At 36.8% G+C, this 18,051-nt stretch overlaps 4 protein-coding genes across 5 annotated transcripts; 2 read left to right on the top strand and 2 right to left on the bottom strand.

Moving 5' to 3' along the window:
- The first annotated feature begins 724 nt into the window (after window positions 1-724).
- On the top strand, window positions 725-4,150 carry LOC145909363 (uncharacterized). Its single transcript, XM_082996754.1, has 8 exons — window positions 725-848; window positions 1,043-1,194; window positions 1,342-1,441; window positions 1,507-2,826; window positions 2,930-2,992; window positions 3,052-3,287; window positions 3,678-3,839; window positions 4,112-4,150. Exons 1-8 carry the CDS (start codon window positions 725-727, stop codon window positions 4,148-4,150), a joined length of 2,196 nt encoding a protein of 731 aa, XP_082852880.1.
- A 1,113-nt stretch (window positions 4,151-5,263) lies between these two features.
- Window positions 5,264-8,799, bottom strand: LOC145908502 (adhesion G-protein coupled receptor G7-like). The gene is made up of 11 exons (XM_082995803.1): window positions 8,694-8,799; window positions 8,076-8,144; window positions 7,923-8,016; window positions 7,680-7,859; window positions 7,353-7,454; window positions 7,091-7,213; window positions 6,686-6,795; window positions 6,313-6,520; window positions 5,885-6,014; window positions 5,508-5,659; window positions 5,264-5,441 (listed from the first exon to the last, which is right to left on the bottom strand). Exons 1-11 carry the CDS (start codon window positions 8,756-8,758, stop codon window positions 5,316-5,318), a joined length of 1,359 nt encoding a protein of 452 aa, XP_082851929.1. The 5' UTR covers window positions 8,759-8,799; the 3' UTR covers window positions 5,264-5,315.
- Window positions 8,800-9,786: 987 nt separating this feature from the next.
- On the bottom strand, window positions 9,787-13,821 carry LOC145908499 (adhesion G-protein coupled receptor G7-like). Of its 2 annotated transcripts, XM_082995801.1 has the most exons (12): window positions 13,722-13,821; window positions 13,100-13,168; window positions 12,947-13,040; window positions 12,704-12,883; window positions 12,381-12,482; window positions 12,117-12,239; window positions 11,712-11,821; window positions 11,339-11,546; window positions 10,910-11,039; window positions 10,536-10,687; window positions 10,299-10,469; window positions 9,787-10,016 (listed from the first exon to the last, which is right to left on the bottom strand). In XM_082995801.1, exons 1-12 carry the CDS (start codon window positions 13,784-13,786, stop codon window positions 9,831-9,833), a joined length of 1,590 nt encoding a protein of 529 aa, XP_082851927.1. In that variant the 5' UTR covers window positions 13,787-13,821; the 3' UTR covers window positions 9,787-9,830. The 2 variants fall into 2 exon arrangements, with proteins under 2 accessions (XP_082851927.1, XP_082851926.1); XM_082995800.1 differs by having other exon boundaries at window positions 10,536-11,039.
- Window positions 13,822-14,386: 565 nt separating this feature from the next.
- On the top strand, window positions 14,387-17,989 carry LOC145908503 (NEDD8-activating enzyme E1 catalytic subunit-like). The gene is made up of 12 exons (XM_082995805.1): window positions 14,387-14,559; window positions 14,770-14,933; window positions 15,237-15,317; window positions 15,426-15,469; window positions 15,544-15,608; window positions 16,037-16,195; window positions 16,312-16,414; window positions 16,580-16,665; window positions 16,739-16,854; window positions 17,120-17,302; window positions 17,484-17,602; window positions 17,700-17,989. Exons 1-12 carry the CDS (start codon window positions 14,434-14,436, stop codon window positions 17,795-17,797), a joined length of 1,344 nt encoding a protein of 447 aa, XP_082851931.1. The 5' UTR covers window positions 14,387-14,433; the 3' UTR covers window positions 17,798-17,989.
- The last annotated feature ends 62 nt before the right edge of the window (window positions 17,990-18,051 follow it).

The raw sequence follows: 18,051 nt of genomic DNA on the forward strand, positions 1-18,051 counted from the left end.
TCATTACTGAACCTGTTTATAGGCGGGAGTTGTAACTCTGAAACAAGGTGATTCTGGAGGTGGGGCCGCGTTTTAGATTGTTTGTCCGCCGGGTCCTGCATTCTGGTACACGTGGAAGCCAGTTCTTGTGATTATTGAAATACAAACGTAACAACTTGCCTCGTTTACCAATATTGCCTACAGTGCGGAGTTCCATGTAACCAAAACGCCGAACTCCATGTATGTCATCTTAATGTAAGAACACTTTTCCACCCATAATTTTTTTTTTGCTATTGATGTTATATCGGCTAATACAAATTTCCTGTGCATATTCGCAAACTTAATGATGAAACAACTCAGTTTTAAGGTGTCAAAAATTGAGTGTCCCAGTGCACTGGGCCCAGCTATAATACTGTTGGATCGGCGCAAGTTTACTTTATACCACACACTACTAAAGCATTACATTCCTGCGAGAGCAAAACAAATTCGATATAGCACAAACACAATAAATAGCAACCTCGTCATACAATCAAATACCTCCCGCGTTTAAAGAAATCACCGTGTTGCTGCTTCAATATTTGTCAAAATCGGTTTCTTTGCTAAGAATAATCAGTTGCTTAAGATAAAGAGAGCCACTTTGTAAATACTCCACCCACTTCACTAAAACAGGCCTGTTGTGTACCCACGTATAGCAGGCTATAAAAGATGTATTTGGGGTCACAAGAACTCAACCTTCAAAATAGCAATGGGCGTGGATATCACGGTCGAAATGCGATATTTGCTTTACTACTGGATGGTGTTTGTAAAACGTTCACAGGGTTTTTCACCATATGGCAGAGTGTCTTTTAATTCTCCTCAGGATTGGATGGGTTAATGAAGGCTGAAAGGTTTCCGTTTACAAATGTTAATTTTTTCCCTTGGTGTTTTTTGATTGCTCAACAAAAGATATCTCCCAAAGCCTAAGCGAAATCACTTTGAGGTTGAAGCGTCAACAGGACAGAAGCTCTGCATTTTGTATAGGAAAGTGTTTCTTATATGTTTTGTTTAATTGTTCTACGAACAGCCTACAATGATTGGACTCGCAATTGCTTGTTTCTAGATCTTACTTTGGCAATCATTTGGCATATGTGTATTCTCATAGTTGCAATTGTGTCTGTGAAAAGAAAATTTAACCAAAGAATGGATGCAGTTACTTTCAACATAGGAAACGTCGAGGTAAATGACTTGCATTGCTCTGCCATTTTGTTAAAATATGAATAGGAGTTTTGGTTTTTTTTTTGGATAATTAAAACAACTAAGGCTCTGATTTTTCGTTTGTTTGTAACTACCAACAACCAACCACTTGTGTCTTTCTATCTGCAGAATCTGTACATCGGTGATAATCAGCATTGTCATCAGTACATGACAGAATTCTCCGAATCGAAGCGTTCAATGCCCCGTTCATCTGATATGCCTTCAACAGGTTTGAAGAAGCAATAAAAGCAAATTTAACATCGTCTTTTAACAGCGATATTGTTTTGTTCCCAGGCGAAAGATTACAAACTGCTGCCAATGCAATTACAAAACGCCAACTTGAAAAGTTAGAGGATGAACAGCCCCTCAGTGCACTTAAAGTGGATACAGACGTTCCGGTGGTTCACCCTACCTTGGTTAAAGCTGACATATACAAAGGTCATGATTTGGATCAAAATGCCAACTTTCAATCTTCGACCGAGGCCAGAGGACATAAAAAGTTTAAAGGAGCTCAAAAAATTAGTTTCGATGATTTGCTGTCTGTGATCGTAGGAATGAAATTTGTTTCTTTACTCGGACCTCTTGGTTGCGGCAAAACGACTTTGGCAAAGCGGGTAGCCAAAACACTTGGACAACACGGCCGTTTTGTTATCTTCCTAAGTTTTATGTACCTCGGTCATGCAGACACCGCGTCCCTGCAGCAATTTCTACTTGATTTCCAATTCAGAGACGTCGAAAAGGCCATCCGAGATGATGCATTTGAGTGGATGAAACTAAACCAGGAAAAGTGTGTTTTTGTATTTGACGGATTTGACCAAGTCACGTGGAAACCGGAAGATATGAAACCTGTTGATGTGGATTACGAAACCAAGCTACCTATTCACCAACTAGTTGCCAACCTCTGTTGCAAAAAGTTTTTCGGAAAATCGTCCCTTGTGTTTACTTCTCGACCTCACGCAATGCTTTCGCTTCCACCTGGGCTTCGACCAAACGTAACAATCTACGTTGACGATCTTTCTGACGAGTACATGAGAAAATTATTTCAAACATTCGCTGGCAGGAAATCACGAGAAATGTGGGAAAATCTAACCACGAGAGCTCCCCAGCTCACTGATCTTTGTCACAATCCTCTTCTTTTGCAGTACATTGTTTATGCTGGATTGCATGGAAGCGTTCAGCAAATCAACACCGTCACCAAAGTACTGAGTGTTACTTTACAACAGCTTAAACATTCGAGCTTCACAAAGGGACACGAAATTGACCAGTTACGGAAATCCCTGGGACGGGTAGCCCTCGAAGGCATGGAACGACAGACGCTTGTCTTCACCCACGATGAATTGAGCAAGGAAGGTCTTGGAGGAACAAATGTCCAGGATTTTATGATCAAAATAGCCCGATACTCCTGGCTTGCTCCTCAACGTCTGTTCGACGGAGACATGCTTTTCTACTTCACTCACCAAATGCTACAAGAATTTTTTGCAGCCTATTACATGGCAATGTTTATTCCCGTTGAAGAATTTAACCACGTCATTCAAGCGGTTGTTTCGCAAAGTCACTATTCAGTGGTAAGACGATTTCTATGCGGACTTCTACTCGGAGATGGAGTTAAAAAAGGTTTGTGAAACAAATTATTTTTAAAAATTCCCACGGATTTGTGTACTTCAAGCAAAGTATTTTTTAGAGGTTAGTAATGTCTATTCACGCCTTATTTTTGCAGAAAAATCGAACATCCTATTCAATGTGATGAAGTCGGTTGATCTTGACAGATACCAGCTGAGAGGCAGGTTTATTTTTATTTGAAAGTAAACAAATTGTAAACGTGTCTTTTCGTTTCTTTAGAACTACTCATTGACTTGCAAGAGTGCTCGAAGGAAGTAGCTATTGCACTTGCTCGTTTTCTCCCAACTGTATTTGACTTCTGGCATATTCCTTTCTCCTCAAATGCCGCCCACGCCCTGGGACAAGTTCTCCCTCTCCTGGATTGCCCTCTGGAGTCACTAAACCTCTGGGGCTGCAACATCAACGCCACCTCACTAAAGTGGATTTGTCGTGGAATCAAAGGCATGAAACATGAGGTAAATATTGCACTGATTTGTTTGGATACCGATGATGCCTGCACAGACAGGCGAAATATATATGTCGTAAAAACTTGAAACACACAGACGACTTAGGAATATTTATCATTTTCTGATTGGTTTGGAGTGGTGAATCATCCTTACAACGACATCATACAACAAGGCATAAACACGTTAATGTGTAAATATTGTCGAGTGCGCTGTCAATAATTCCATATTTTCAATGTAAAGAGAGAGCATCTTGTATAAATAGATAGTTTGCATATATTGTTATTTGTCGTTACTCAGTAACTAAAGGTAATTCAAAGGGGGCTTGGTCGTATGTTTAAAAATACAGGTTTCTCTGTTGAACATTGTGGGGTGAGATGATTAACTATTGTTTGCAAACAGCTAAGGTATCTGAACCTGAACGACAACGACTTCGGCGACGATGGGCTGAAAAACATTAGCTCATGTTTGCACAAAATAAAGACTTTGTCGATATGGGGTTGCAAAATCTCCTCGACTGGAATTGAATTCATGAAACAGGAACTTCGTAATCGCGAGCTTCCAGTAAGTATGAGATTGTATTATTTACATGCGACCGTAATTGTTTTGCTGCCTTATTTTAAATTTGCCTACAAAACGCACACTTTCGTTGATTTGACAAAAACGGTTACACTAAATAACAAATATTTTAGTTCAAATGCCTTTTAAAATATTACATTGTCTGTAGTAAAGTATGCTTTGTTGTACTCTTTCACAAAATCAACCAACTTTATTTCAAACAGGAATTATGTTAATACTGCAACATACTTAGCTGGTTTTTGTTGTGTTTTTGGCAGCGTTCCACAATCAAGGGTTTGGATGCTAAGTTCCAATAAGCCTTGCGGTCAGTTCCAAAAGATTTGTTGTTGTCAAGCGACAAAGTACAAAACAGCTTGCCTTTAGTGGGCACTAAAGACATATGAACACTGCGGTATAACAATGACCGCAATTGACAACAATGGTCGCACCTCGGCCACTGCACGGTGACAATCATGATCGGGATGACATTCATGATCGGGATTTGTGGATGGACTGAACTCCAGACCAAACGAGCGTTCAAGAGTTCAAACTTATTTATTAGAACCAGCCGTTTATTTAAAATCTTTGCTTAAACCTGTTTGTATATATTTATGAGCAATTGTACATGATTTGGAGCAAATGCTTGCTGTGACGTCAAGTTTAGTTAATCATTAGCCATGGTACCTGGTTTATTTATTGCTATCTATAACGACAGTCTGTTGGCGTGTGCTCAAGCTCAACCTTGAGCGCAGTGCACAATGAATTTCGGTTTGCCTATTTTTTTGCTCTTAACAATACACAAACGTGATTTTCGCACTAAAACGCAACAAAGCTACACAGCTAAATACTGAATACCTAGTATGTGCCCATTTTATTGTCGGACAAAATTTGCATCAGCAAATAAATTATATTTTATTGTGATTCTTGTAGCTACAGCAATACGTATCAGGTTGTTTTTACAAGACATCAAACAGTTGTGCATTTCTTGTCGCGAGCCAAACTCATTCCCCTTCTCTGGCGAATGTTTCTCTCCATAGTTGTCGTATCCACATAGAAATGTGACGAACTCCTCGGTCTGCCCGCATGTCGTGTCAGCCATAAGCCGCGAATTGATTTTTTGCGACAGCAGTGAATTAGAAAGATAATAACACCCTGAAGAAACGGAATTCGGGTTAGAATTACTGCACAAAGTGTTGAAGTATTGCGAAGATTGTTTGTCATCAGAAAGATTGTAAAATCGATAATCGGTGCGTACCCCACCCCCACACCACGCTTTTCACACTATGGTTCGCGACCCCACATGGTCGCCAAATCCTTGTGTCGCGAAACAAATTTAACATTTGTAGAGAAAAGTCTGTCTTTCGCGCTTTTCAGAGTTTTTACAGAACAAAAAAGTTTACTAAACTCTGCTCTACATTGGTACAAAGAGATGTACTTGCCTGACTGTAGGTGGTGATCGTAAATAACCAACTTAAAATTGTCCTATGTCCTGTCTGTGGACAAAAGAAGGAGAAAACCAAAGATCCAACTCATTCCTGTTGTTACGATCAAACAAAAGGCGATCATAAAATTTTTTATTTGGGTTCTCTTTCCTTGATTCGAAGGAACCTACACGTAGTTTTGTGACAATTGATATTAGGAGTTTTATTATGAATACAAAAATGTAACCAGTACCTGTTTTCGATGGCAAATGGCGTGGCTTACAACTGCGAGAAACCAGTAAAAAGTTGGCACGAAAATAATAGCAACGGGTGCCAGAAAACCGTACTTTAACGATCCTTTATCCAACCAACAAACTTTTGACGAACGGTATTTGGAAGACGAACCTTCATAGATAAATATACACATGATTGGGGTGATTTGAAGTAGATAATGGAACGCAAATCCAAGGGTAACTACGGGAATAAAAAATGAAATTAGGAAAATAAGGTAAGTGGGTAAAACAAGGAAAGTGGGGAAAATAAGAAAAGTGAGAAAGAAACGTGGAAAAAAATAAATGATTTTCGAATGCAGTAGTTTATTCCAATTTGTTCTTGTTTCGAGGCACCCACCTAGGCATGTTTTACCCTCATCCATGTAAAAGTACCCGATCCCGAGCGTCAGGAGTGTGATGGCGAGAGAGGCGATGTAGGATACAGCGGTGGCAACTTTCTTCAAAGAATCGTTTGCAACCCGAACAACCTGATGGTAATTTCAACAAGTGATTCTTAAGGACGATCACGAAAAAAATAAAAATAAATAAATAACTGAAAAAAAATAAAAAAGTATTAAGACAGGATGATTTCTTTGAAGAAAAGGTTAATAAAAAGAGGTTTTTGCGAGGTATTCCTCGGTCTGTATCAGTAAGTGCCAAGACACCAGAAATAAGCATTCTAGTAACAAGGGACTGGTACGGCTCGTTGTATAATTTTGATGTTATTGATGAAGTATGCGCTCCACCGTTTAAACATCAAACTATTCTGTAAAAAGGCCCATTTACCCTCACGCAGAAATAGTACATGCTGTACGCGTTTGCGCTCATCCAAAACCAGCTTGCCAGCAAGAAGAAGTGCAACAAGGCTGCAACAACGTAACAAGGCACAGTGGTGTCTGTCCTGTTAATTCCAAACAGAAAAATAAGGTTGACAGCCAACAAGCATACGCAAATATTGGCGAGATAGTAGGTTGAACGACGACATCGAAGCTCCCTGTGGAAAAGGATATAAATTTTACTTCTATGTGTCCTTTAAATAAACCTTGGTAGTTTTCATTACGGGGACTTATTTGACACCTACGCTATACAGAAAGTATTTTTTTAATGCCAACGCCGGGTGTGACTGTTGCATCAGAACAAGAAAGAATTAGCAACTCACTCAATTACAACGTAAATAACGACGGTGAGAAATAACCCGATGCTCCACAAGGAACAAGTGATCAGAGTGAGCATAGAAAGTTCCTTGTTAGCCAACATTGGTGTTTGATTCTACAGAAACAAAACTGTACACATTTGAGGTTCAAACGCTGGGCAATTTTCGTGAACTTTATCGGCATTTAATTGAATAGATATTTTACTACCGATTTATATAGAATATTCACATTAGGTTCAATTCCACATTCGTATTAAATGAACGGGATGAGGTCAGATTAAACCTTTTATAACCACTATGCAAATTGATAGGAGCTATGCCATTGTGCATTGCAATCAAGCGTTATTTATGGCTACAAAGATCTTTTCATGAATCGATTAGCTAACCTAAATAGCTTTACGGGCAACTCACCACAATGATTGCGAAATAAGCAAGCTTTCTAGTCACGTGCGAAGTTTCACAAATATTTTCTCTTTCCTCTTCCGTCCATGTCTGTGTTTCTTCTTGGAATATTTTAAACTTGACTCCTATATCCTAAGAACATAAAAGTTTATACATATCACTTTAATTATCTTAACACAGTTGAGTTTGATAATTATACTGATGCAGCATGTTTATTGCTAGTTTTTAATAATCGAAACACAATAGTCGAAAATGTGCAAGATGTGCTTACTTTATCTGGGTATTTCTTCTTTATCGATTCTGTATTGTAATGTATTGAGTACGAATCATTTAAAGTTGTGCTTCCGTACCCTTTTATGTGTGATGCCAAAATCTGAAAAGCTGGTGCTTGTTAATTGCAACATAACGTAAAGTGAACTTCAAAGTTATTTTTTTATTTCGTTTTTTGTACGAAACAGTAAACTGTAAGATTCGATGTAAATCGCACTTTTCTGACATACCCACGTACAGAGTTAACCCAGTTTGGATAACCCTTATTTACACTTATTAATTACAAAAAAGTGTTGTGATGAAACTTGCTGCGTGCTTTTAACATTACCACTTTTGTTTCGTTTGGAACATTTGGAAACACCGATATCTGTTCTGTGATGACGACAGAGACTCTAATATCATTGTTGTCAAATTTTCTGAGCATTTTTTTCGGAAAAGATGCTGTAGCTGAATATGCCGAGATCTTTACATCCTGATAGTTATTGGATTCATCTTTTGGTTGAACTAGCTGATAAAAAAACGATTAAGATTAATTGCAAGCCATCGTGACAAAGTGAACTGGTGTCATTACTTTTACAACGGTGTCATTCAAATTAGCCACATACATCTTTTGGCCTTCTTCACTATATTTATCCACACAATTCCACCACTCATCCGCAGAAAACCTGCACAAGATTTTATTTTCAATTTAAGCTCAAATTTAATACCACAGAAAATCATATACTTCTTTTTTTCGTTATCTTGTTTGTTTTTGCATTGCTCAAGATGACGTTCAAATTTGGACAAGCTTTTTCTATAAAACGACATTTAGAACAATGTTAGTAGAGTTTTAATGATGCTGTAAACAGTCAATAGCCACACAACTATGATACAACTGCCTGATTTCTTCTGTAAAATACACAATAATGTAATACTAATAAGAGCTTTAGACAGGTGTACACACTGTTTCGACCCATAAGGTCCCAACAGTGCAGCTGGTAACTATGGCACTGTGCTAGTTTCAGACTAGCAGAAACACAGATTTTTACTTTGTGGTATCTTCCAGTCAATTGTCGATCCGTTGGTTACCGAACTGGGTACCAAACAACAGAGAAGATCTACTTGAAGCAGCCAAACTACTGTTTGGTATCCGATAGTGCTATAGGCCTTAAGGTACCACAAAGTGGAAATCGGAGTGCCTGGTAGTCTAAAAGCTAATCCAGTGTCACAGTAACCAGCTGTACTGATAAGAGCTTGTAGGTCGAAACAAGGTGTACACCTGTGTGCAATTCTCATTGATTATTATGGCTTTTTTCACAAATATACTACTTTGTTTTAAGTTCGACCGAAAAAATATGCATACCTGCGTATTGGGAAACATCCTTGGGAAACCGCAACGTAAAAGAAAACAATCAGAAGAACTTTCATTTCGTTTAAATGAACTCCAAGAGTCTATATTTCGATGGACGCCTGATAATTCTATCAAACCAATCCAGATGTACGAGTATATATATAAAAAGTATCTTCTTGAGAAAAAAGAAAAAGTAAATTGCGGTTACACATCAGAGACGATACGATTTTGGTCTGTAATGGATAACAAAACATAACTTTAGCACCTTTATGCACTTTCTTTTATAATTTACATAAGGTGAGGTTACGAAGTAATTATTACTGTAAATCACACAACAAATCAAAAAAATATACATCGACATAGAAAAATATTTTGTTCTTTTATTTGGGAAAGCACCTAATGTACTTTTTTTTAATAAAGGTACAATATGAAAGGAAACAAATGCCTTTATATTATAGTTGTTCACAATCCAATCAAAAAATGAAAGTAGTTTCTAAAAACCATTATATTTTAAATGACTTACACTTTCAATTGAATTTAATTGAATAATGTTGTTTAGATTCAGCGTTTGCGTAATTTCCTAAACCTGTATGTTTACATTTTCACTTCATTGTGTGTCGAGTTGTTGTACCTTAAAGTTGTTGGAAAAACTAATATTTTGCTCTCGATTAGGGAAGTCGAAAATTTAGGTATTTCACTGCTTTCCTTTCAAATGAGCGTTCAAGAGTTCAAACTTATTTATTAGAACCAGCCGTTTATTTAAAATCTTTGCTTAAACCTGTTTGTATATATTTATGAGCAATTGTACTTGATTTGGAGCAAATGCTCGCTGTGACGTCAAGTTTAGTTAATCATTAGCCATGGTACCTGGTTTATTTATTGCTATCTATAACGACAGTCTGTTGGCGTGTACTCAAGCTCAACCTTGAGCGCAGTGCACAATGAATTTCGGTTTGCCTATTTTTTTGCTCTTTACTATACACAAACGTGATTTTCGCACTAAAACGCAACAAAGCTACACAGCTAAATACTGAATACCTAGTATGTGCCCATTTCATTGTTGGACAAAATTTGCATCAGCAAATAAATTATATTTTATTGTGATTCTTGTAGCTACAGCAATACGTATCAGGTTGTTTTTACAAGACATCAAACAGTTGTGCATTTCTTGTCGCGAGCCAAACTCATCCCCCTTCTCTGGCGAATGTTCCTCTCCATAGTTGTTGTATCCACATAGAAATGTGACGAACTCCTTGGTCTGCCCGCATGTCGTGTCAGCCATAAGTCGCGAATTGATTTTTTGCGACAGCAGTGAATTAGAAAGATAAAAACACCCTAAAGAAACGGGATTCGGGTTAGAATTACTGCACAAGTGTTAAAGTATTGCGAAGATTGTTTGTCATCAGAAAGATTGTAAAATCGGTAATTGGTGCGTACGCCACCACCACACCACGCTTTTCAGACTATGGTTCGCGACCCCACATGGTCGCCAAATCCTTGTGTCGCGAAACAAATTTAACATTTGTAGAGAAAAGTCTTTCGCGCTTTACAAAGTTTTTACAGAACAAAAAAGTTTACTAAACTCTGCTCTATATTGGTACAAAAATATGTACTTGCCTGACTGCAGGTGGTGATCGTAAATAACCAACTTAAAATTGTCCTGTATGTCCTGTCTGTGGACAAAAGAAGGAGAAAACCAAAGATCCAACTCATCCCTGTTATTACGATCAAACAAAAGGCGATCATAAAATTTTGTATTTGGGTTCTCTTTCCTTGATTCGAAGGAACCTACACGTAGTTTTGTGACATTTGATATTAGGAGTTTTATTATGAATACAAAAATGTAACCAGTACCTGTTTTCGATGGCAAATGGCGTGACTTACAACTGCGAGAAACCAGTAAAAAGTTGGCACGAAAATAATGGCAACGGGTGCCAGAAAACCGTACTTTAACGATCCTTTATCCAACCAACAAACTTTAGACGAACGGTATTTAGAAGACGAACCTTTATAGATATACACATGATTGGGGTGATTTGAAGTAGATAATGGAACGTAAAATTCAAGGGTAACTACGGGAATAAAAAATGAAATTAGGAAAATAAGGTAAGTGGGTAAAACAAGGAAAGTGGGGAAAATAAGGAAAGTGAGAAAGAAACGTGGAAAAAAATAAATGATTTTCGAATGCAGTAGTTTATTCCAATTTGTTCTTGTTTCGAGGCACCCACCTAGGCATGTTTTACCCTCATCCATGTAAAAGTACCCGATCCCGAGCGTCAGGAGTGTGATGGCGAGAGAGGCGATGTAGGATACAGCGGTGGCAACTTTCTTCAAAGAATCGTTTGCAACCCGAACAACCTGATGGTAATTTCAACAAGTCATTCTTAAGGACGATCACGAAAAAAATAAAAATAAATAAATAACTAAAAAAAAATAAAAAAAGTATTAAGACAGGATGATTTCTTTGAAGAAAAGGTTAATAAAAAGAGGTTTTTGCGAGGTATTCCTCGGTCTGTATCAGTAAGTGCCAAGACACCAGAAATAAGCATTCAAGTAACAAGGGACTGATACGGCTCGTTGTATAATTTTAATGTTATTGATGAAGTATGCGCTCCACCGTTTAAACATCAAACTATTCTGTAAAAAGGCCCATTTACCCTCACGCAGAAATAGTACATGCTGTACGCGTTTGCGCTCATCCAAAACCAGCTTGCCAGCAAGAAGAAGTGCAACAAGGCTGCAACAACGTAACAAGGCACAGTGGTGTCTGTCCTGTTAATTCCAAACAGAAAAATAAGGTTGACAGCCAACAAGCAGACGCAAATATTGGCGAGATAGTAGGTTGAACGACGACATCGAAGCTCCCTGTGGAAAAGGATATAAATTTTACTTCTATGTGTCCTTTAAATTAACCTTGGTAGTTTTCATTACGGGGACTTATTTGACACCTACGCTATACAGAAAGTATTTTATAAATGTCAACGCCGGGTGTGACTGTTGCATCAGCACAAGAAAGAATTAGCAACTCACTCAATTACAACGTAAATAACGACGGTGAGAAATAACCCGATGCTCGACAAGGAACAAGTGATTAGAGTCAGCATAGAAAGTTCCTTGTTAGCCAACATTGGTGTTTGATTCTACAGAAACAAAACTGTTCACATTTGAGATTCAAACGCGGGGCAATTTTCGTGAACTTTATCGGCATTTAATTGAATAGATATTTTACTACCGATTTATATAGAATATTCACATTAGGTTCAATTCCACATTCGTATTAAATGAACGGGATGAGTTCAGATTAAACCTTTTACAACCACTATGCAAATTGATAGGAGCTATGCCATTGTGCATTGCAATCAAGCGTTATTTATGGCTACAAAGATCTTTTCATGAATCGATTAGCTAACTTAAATAGCTTCACGGGCAACTCACCACAATGATTGCGAAATAAGCAAGCTTTCTAGTCACGTGCGAAGTTTCACAAATATTTTCTCTTTCCTCTTCCGTCCATGTCCGTGTTTCTTCTTGGAATATTTTAAACTTGACTCCTATATCCTAAGAACATAAAAGTTTATACATATCACTTTAATTATCTTAACACAGTTAAGTTTGATAATTATACTGATGCAGCATCTACATTGCTAGTTTTTAATAATCGAAACACAAAATAGTCGAAAATGTGCAAGATGTGCTTACCTTATCTGGGTATTTCTGCTTTATCGATTCTGTATTGTAATGTATTGAGTACGAATCATTTAAAGTTGTGCTTCCGTACCCTTTTATGTGTGATGCCAAAATCTAAAAAGCTGGTGCTTGTTAATTGCAACATATCGTGAAGTGAACTTTAAAGCTATTAATTTAATTTTTTGTACTAAGCAGTAAACTGTAAAATTCTATTTAAATCATATTTTTCTGACATACCCACGTGCAGAGTTAACCCAGTTTGGATAACCCTTATTCACACGTATTAATTACAAAAAAGTGTTGTGAGGAAACTTGCTGCGTGCTTTTAACATTACCACTTTTGTTTCGTTTGGAACATTTGGGAACACTGATAACTTTTCTGTGATGACGACAGATACTCTAATATCATTGTTGTCAAATTTTCTGAGCATTTTTTTCGGAAAAGATGCTGTAGCTGAATATGCTGAGATTTTTACATCCTGATAGTTATTGGATTCATCTTTTGGTTGAACTAGCTGGTAAAAAAACGATTAAGATTAATTGCAAGCCATCGTGACAAAGTGAACTGGTGTCATTACTTTAACAACGGTGTCATTCAAATTAGCCACATACATCTTTTGGCCTTTTTCACTATATTTATCCACACAATTCCACCACTCATCCGCAGAAAACCTGCACAAGATTTTATTTTCAATTTAAGCTCAAATTTAATACCATAGAAAATCATATACTTCTGTATTCCGTTATCTTGTTTGTTTTTGCATTGCTTAAGATGACGTTCAAATTCGGACAAGCTTTTTCTATAAAACGACATTTAGAACAATGTTAGTAGTTTTAATGATGCTGTAAACAGTCAATAGTCACACAACTATGATACAACTGATTTATTTTGTAAAATACACAAAAATATGTAATACTAATAAGAGCTGCAGACCAGTATACACTGTTTCGACCCATAAGGTCCCAACAGTGCAGCTGGTAACTATGGCACTGTGCTAGTTTCAGACTAGCAGAAACACAGATTTTCACTTTGTGGTATCTTCCAGTCGATTGTCGATCCGTTGGTTACTCAACTGGGTACCAAACAACAGAGACGAACCACCTGGAGCGCACTATGGTCTAACTACTGTTTTTTATCCGATAGTGCTATCGGCCTTGAAGGTACCACAAAGTGGAAATCTGAGTGCCTGATAGTCTAAAAGCTAATCCAGTGTCACAGTAACCAGGCTGTACTGATGAGAGCTTGTAGGTCGAAACAAGGTGTACACCTGTGTGCAATTCTCATTGATTATTATGGCTTTTTTGCACAAATATACTACTTTGTTTTAAGTTCGACCGAAAAAACATGCATACCTGCGTATTGGGAAACATCCTTGGGAAACCGCAACGTAAAAGAAAACAATCAGAAGAACTTTCATTTCGTTTAAATAAACTCCAAGAGTCTATATTTCGATGGACGCCTGATAATTCTATCAAACCAATCCAGATGTATGAGTATATAAATCGTATCTTCTCGAGAAAAAGGAAAAAGTAAATGGCGGTTACACATCAGAGACGATAAGATTTTGGTCTGTAATAGATAACAAAACATAACTTTAGCACCATTATCCACTTTCCCTTTATAATTTACATAAGGTGAGGTTACAAAGTAATTATTACTGTAAATCACACAACAAATCAAAAAAACATACATTGACATAGAAATATATTTTGTTCTTTTATTTGGGAAAGCACCTAATATACTTTTTTTTAAATTAAGGTACAATATGAAAGGAAACAAATGCCTTTATTTTATAGTTGTTCACAATCCAATCAAAAAATGAAAGTAGTTTCTGAAAAGCATTATATTTTAACTGACTTACACTTTCAATTGAATTTAATTGAATAATGTTGTTTAGATTCAGCGTTTGCGTAATTTCCTAAACCTGTATGTTTACATTTTCACTTCATTGTGTGTCGAGTTGTTGTACCTTAAAATTGTTGAAAAAACTAATATTTTGCTCTCGATTAGGGAAGTCGGAAATTTAGGTATTTCACTGCTTTCAAATGTTTATTATTTTTCACCATGGAAGTGGATGGCAACAATGACCGTTCTGATGCCACGAGATGGCACGGTAGATGGAATCACCTCAAAAATGTCCTCGAAAGGCCGAGTCCATTCGCACACCCCGACTTTGAACCAAGTTCAGAGGTATGGAGTCTATAGGTTTTAATTAAATTTATTTGTGTGAAAAAAAGATTGTAATTTCATATAGGCCAAAGTCTTTATGTCCTTTGTTTTTTTGGGTTTCTGTATGTAAAACTAAAACAAATGCAACCATTTTGTGTGGTAAATAGAATATTCAAGTTTCAACAATTCGATAATAAAACACTAACACATGTTGCATTTTGACTGAATTAGATTTTAGACTTTGTTCAAGAAAACTGCAAACTGTTGGTTATTGGGGCTGGAGGTTTGGGTTGTGAGCTTCTGAAAGATCTTACACTGAATGGTTTCTGTCACATTCATGTCATAGATATGGATATTATCGATCTATCCAACTTAAACAGACAGTTCCTTTTTCGGTAAGAGTCATTTTCTGCAGTAAATGTTGAAAATATGCTTACCTGTTGAATACACTTCATTAAACATTTTTGTTCTTTTGGTAAAATCTATGTGATTAATTTTCGCAGTACATTCGTATATACTGGTCCAAGGGTGTCATGAGTATATATGTATTAAGTATCAAATAGGATAGGACAGACCCATTGGTACCACCTAACAAATAGGCTGATATCCTGTTGTCTGAATGACATTTTTCTTAAAGTATATATTCGTATAAAATGAGTGTATAAATATCTGTGGTCATCTTGTGTACTTGTTAACAGACAGTCAGACATCAACAAGCCCAAGGCAAATGTTGCTGCTGAGTTTATCAACAAGAGGGTAAAAGGAGCGCAAGTGGTTCCGTATCCTTTTGTATTTAATCTGTTGCTGGCATTGGTCCCATACACTGTAAATGTACCAAGTTGTGAAAATTTCAAATTTGTGTTTATTTCTTGACGAAAACTAATCAGACATTTCTGCAAAATCCAAGACTATGATTCATCCTTTTATAAGCGTAAGCTCATTATTATTTATTTTGTTTTTTTATACTGTTTTCTTCATGTTGGTAAACTTGAACCTGATTTGTAGAATTCCACGTTATTGTCTGTGGTTTGGATTCAATCATAGCCAGAAGGTGGATCAATGGAATGCTGGTAAGGATGTTGGTTTTTACTCTAATCTTATGGCACAATTAAACATACCCTTTATTCAATGACACTTTACCTACTTACTAGCTAGGATACATCGAAGAAATTGAATTATCAGCTAGGGCAAGAACACATCTACAAATAAAAGTTATGTTCAATTATGCAAGAAAAACATAACAATGAAAGTACAATGTGCCTGGCAGCAACAGCAACATAATGTCGAATAATGATGAAAACCCTGTTTATGATGTCATACAAAGTTGGCTAATTTCAGATTTTCTTGTACTGATTGTATCAATAAGTTTAAATTACAGCTTCTGTATTTCAAACAGCATTTAAAATTTTGACTTTTACTGTGCTAACAAGGAACTGTAAATTATAGTTGTATTGTTGGTTTATTGTACATTAGTTGTCTTGGTCAAACAAATTTTCAGATAAGCCTGCTAGAGTATGATGAAGACGGAAACTTAGATCAAAGTTCAATTATTCCTTTGGTGGATGGAGGGACTGAAGGTTTCAAGGGAAATGCAAGAGTTATTTTACCTGGAATGACAGCTTGCATTGACTGCACACTTGATCTTTACCCTCCACAAGTATATTTTGGTTAAAATTGTCCAAAATTGCCCCAAATGTTTTTCCCTCGTTTGCTTGTCACTGTGGGCTTGTATGTTATTTATTGATATTCATGATTTGTTTTTTGTTGTGTCAGGTGGCGTACCCAATGTGTACAGTTGCACATACACCTCGGCAGCCTGAACATTGCATTGAATATGTTCGGATGTTTGGGTGGGAAAAAGAAAAACCCTTCGGAGGTAAGTGGGTTGAATGCCCCATGTTTTTTTAAACTAAAATTGAACTCAAATTTTATATTTATTGTATTAATACACCTTGGAGATGTAAAGTATCATTTTTCGAATGTGAACAGGTGCAAATTGTAATATATAAATAAAAAAACATGCTGTTTTGCAATATTACAGATATTCCTATAGATGGTGACAATCCTGATCATATATCATGGATTTGCAAAGCTGCTTGCAAACGGGCGGATGAATATGGATTGCAGGTATATTTTAGCATTCAAAACATTGAGCCAATCAATAGTTTGTTTCATATAACTTACATGAAGTTTGTGATAGGGTGTCACTTACCGTCTGACTCAAGGAGTTATTAAAAGAATCATTCCCGCCGTTGCATCAACCAATGCGGTCATTGCAGCAGCTTGTTCAACAGAAGTGTTCAAGTTAGCTACTAGGTATGAAACTTGTGACCGAATTCCTGGCAAAAAGATGACAAATTTCAAAAATATTTCAACAACTTTTAAATGTTGTTTATTCCATTTAGCTCAATAATTAGATAATTTGTTCCTCTACACCATTATCTGGCCCTGGTTAGGAATTATAAAAATCAATCAAAGTATTAGTTTTCTTTTAATCAAATTCCTTGTTATAATGTTGCAATTGCAAAAAATGTTTGCAGTGGAATCACTTGCTTGACTCATTTGCTTTTATTTGTTCCAGTTGCGCTTTACCCCTCAACAACTACATGGTTTTCAATGATGTGGATGGAGTCTATACTTACACATTTGAGGCAGAGAGGAATGAAAATTGTATTGCCTGCAGTCAAAAACCAAGAAGCCTAACTTTCTCCCCAAAGACACTGTTTCGTGAATTAATTGACTATTTGTGCGAAGATAACACTTTGTAAGTCAGTCCAGTTGTTAACAACCTTTTAAACCAAGGAGCCATACGTTATCCCAGTTATCTTGCCGTTTTCTTAAGTTTTTGCATCAAATTTACAATGCTGCATAAACACCAGAAGGTTGTTAACACTGGAACTAAACAAATCAGAGATTGTTTTTCTAAAATTGGTCGTGTTTCATAGGCAAATGAAACGCCCTGGTATCACTACGACAGTAAATGGTAAAAATCACACACTTTACATGAAGTCAATTCCTTCCATTGAGGAAGCGACAAGACCCAACTTGTCAAAGTCATTGACAGGTAAAGTATGAAATTTGTGTTAGTTTTGAATGTGCTTTGTTCAAGTACATCAAGACATTAATTTACCTCAAGTGATTAAACATTTTTATTTGCATAGAACTTGGCTTGGTTGATGGACAGGAACTTATAGTTGCAGATGTCACCACGCCAAACCCAATAGTTTTCAGACTGAAGCTCTCGGATAAAGACTCTTGAAAAACATTTTTTACAATTTTCTTACATTTGTGGTGGTATGGGCGGTTGGCAAACAGAGAAGATACTTGTTAGACGAGATATTCTTGCTTTGCAGAGTATATTTGTAAGAATGCCAGATCGCATAAATAACATACAAAATGCAAGAGTTTGTCGTTATGCTCCCAACAGTTCAAATAAATTTAATAACATGTGGTCCGTGCTAAACCCTCGAAGGTGTGTTTTTATTGATTTGGCCCACAAAAGGCAACATTGTA

Source organism: Ascidia mentula, chromosome 7 (genome assembly GCF_947561715.1).
Source record: "Ascidia mentula chromosome 7, kaAscMent1.1, whole genome shotgun sequence".
In the NCBI taxonomy this organism is placed as follows: Eukaryota; Metazoa; Chordata; class Ascidiacea; order Phlebobranchia; family Ascidiidae; genus Ascidia; species Ascidia mentula.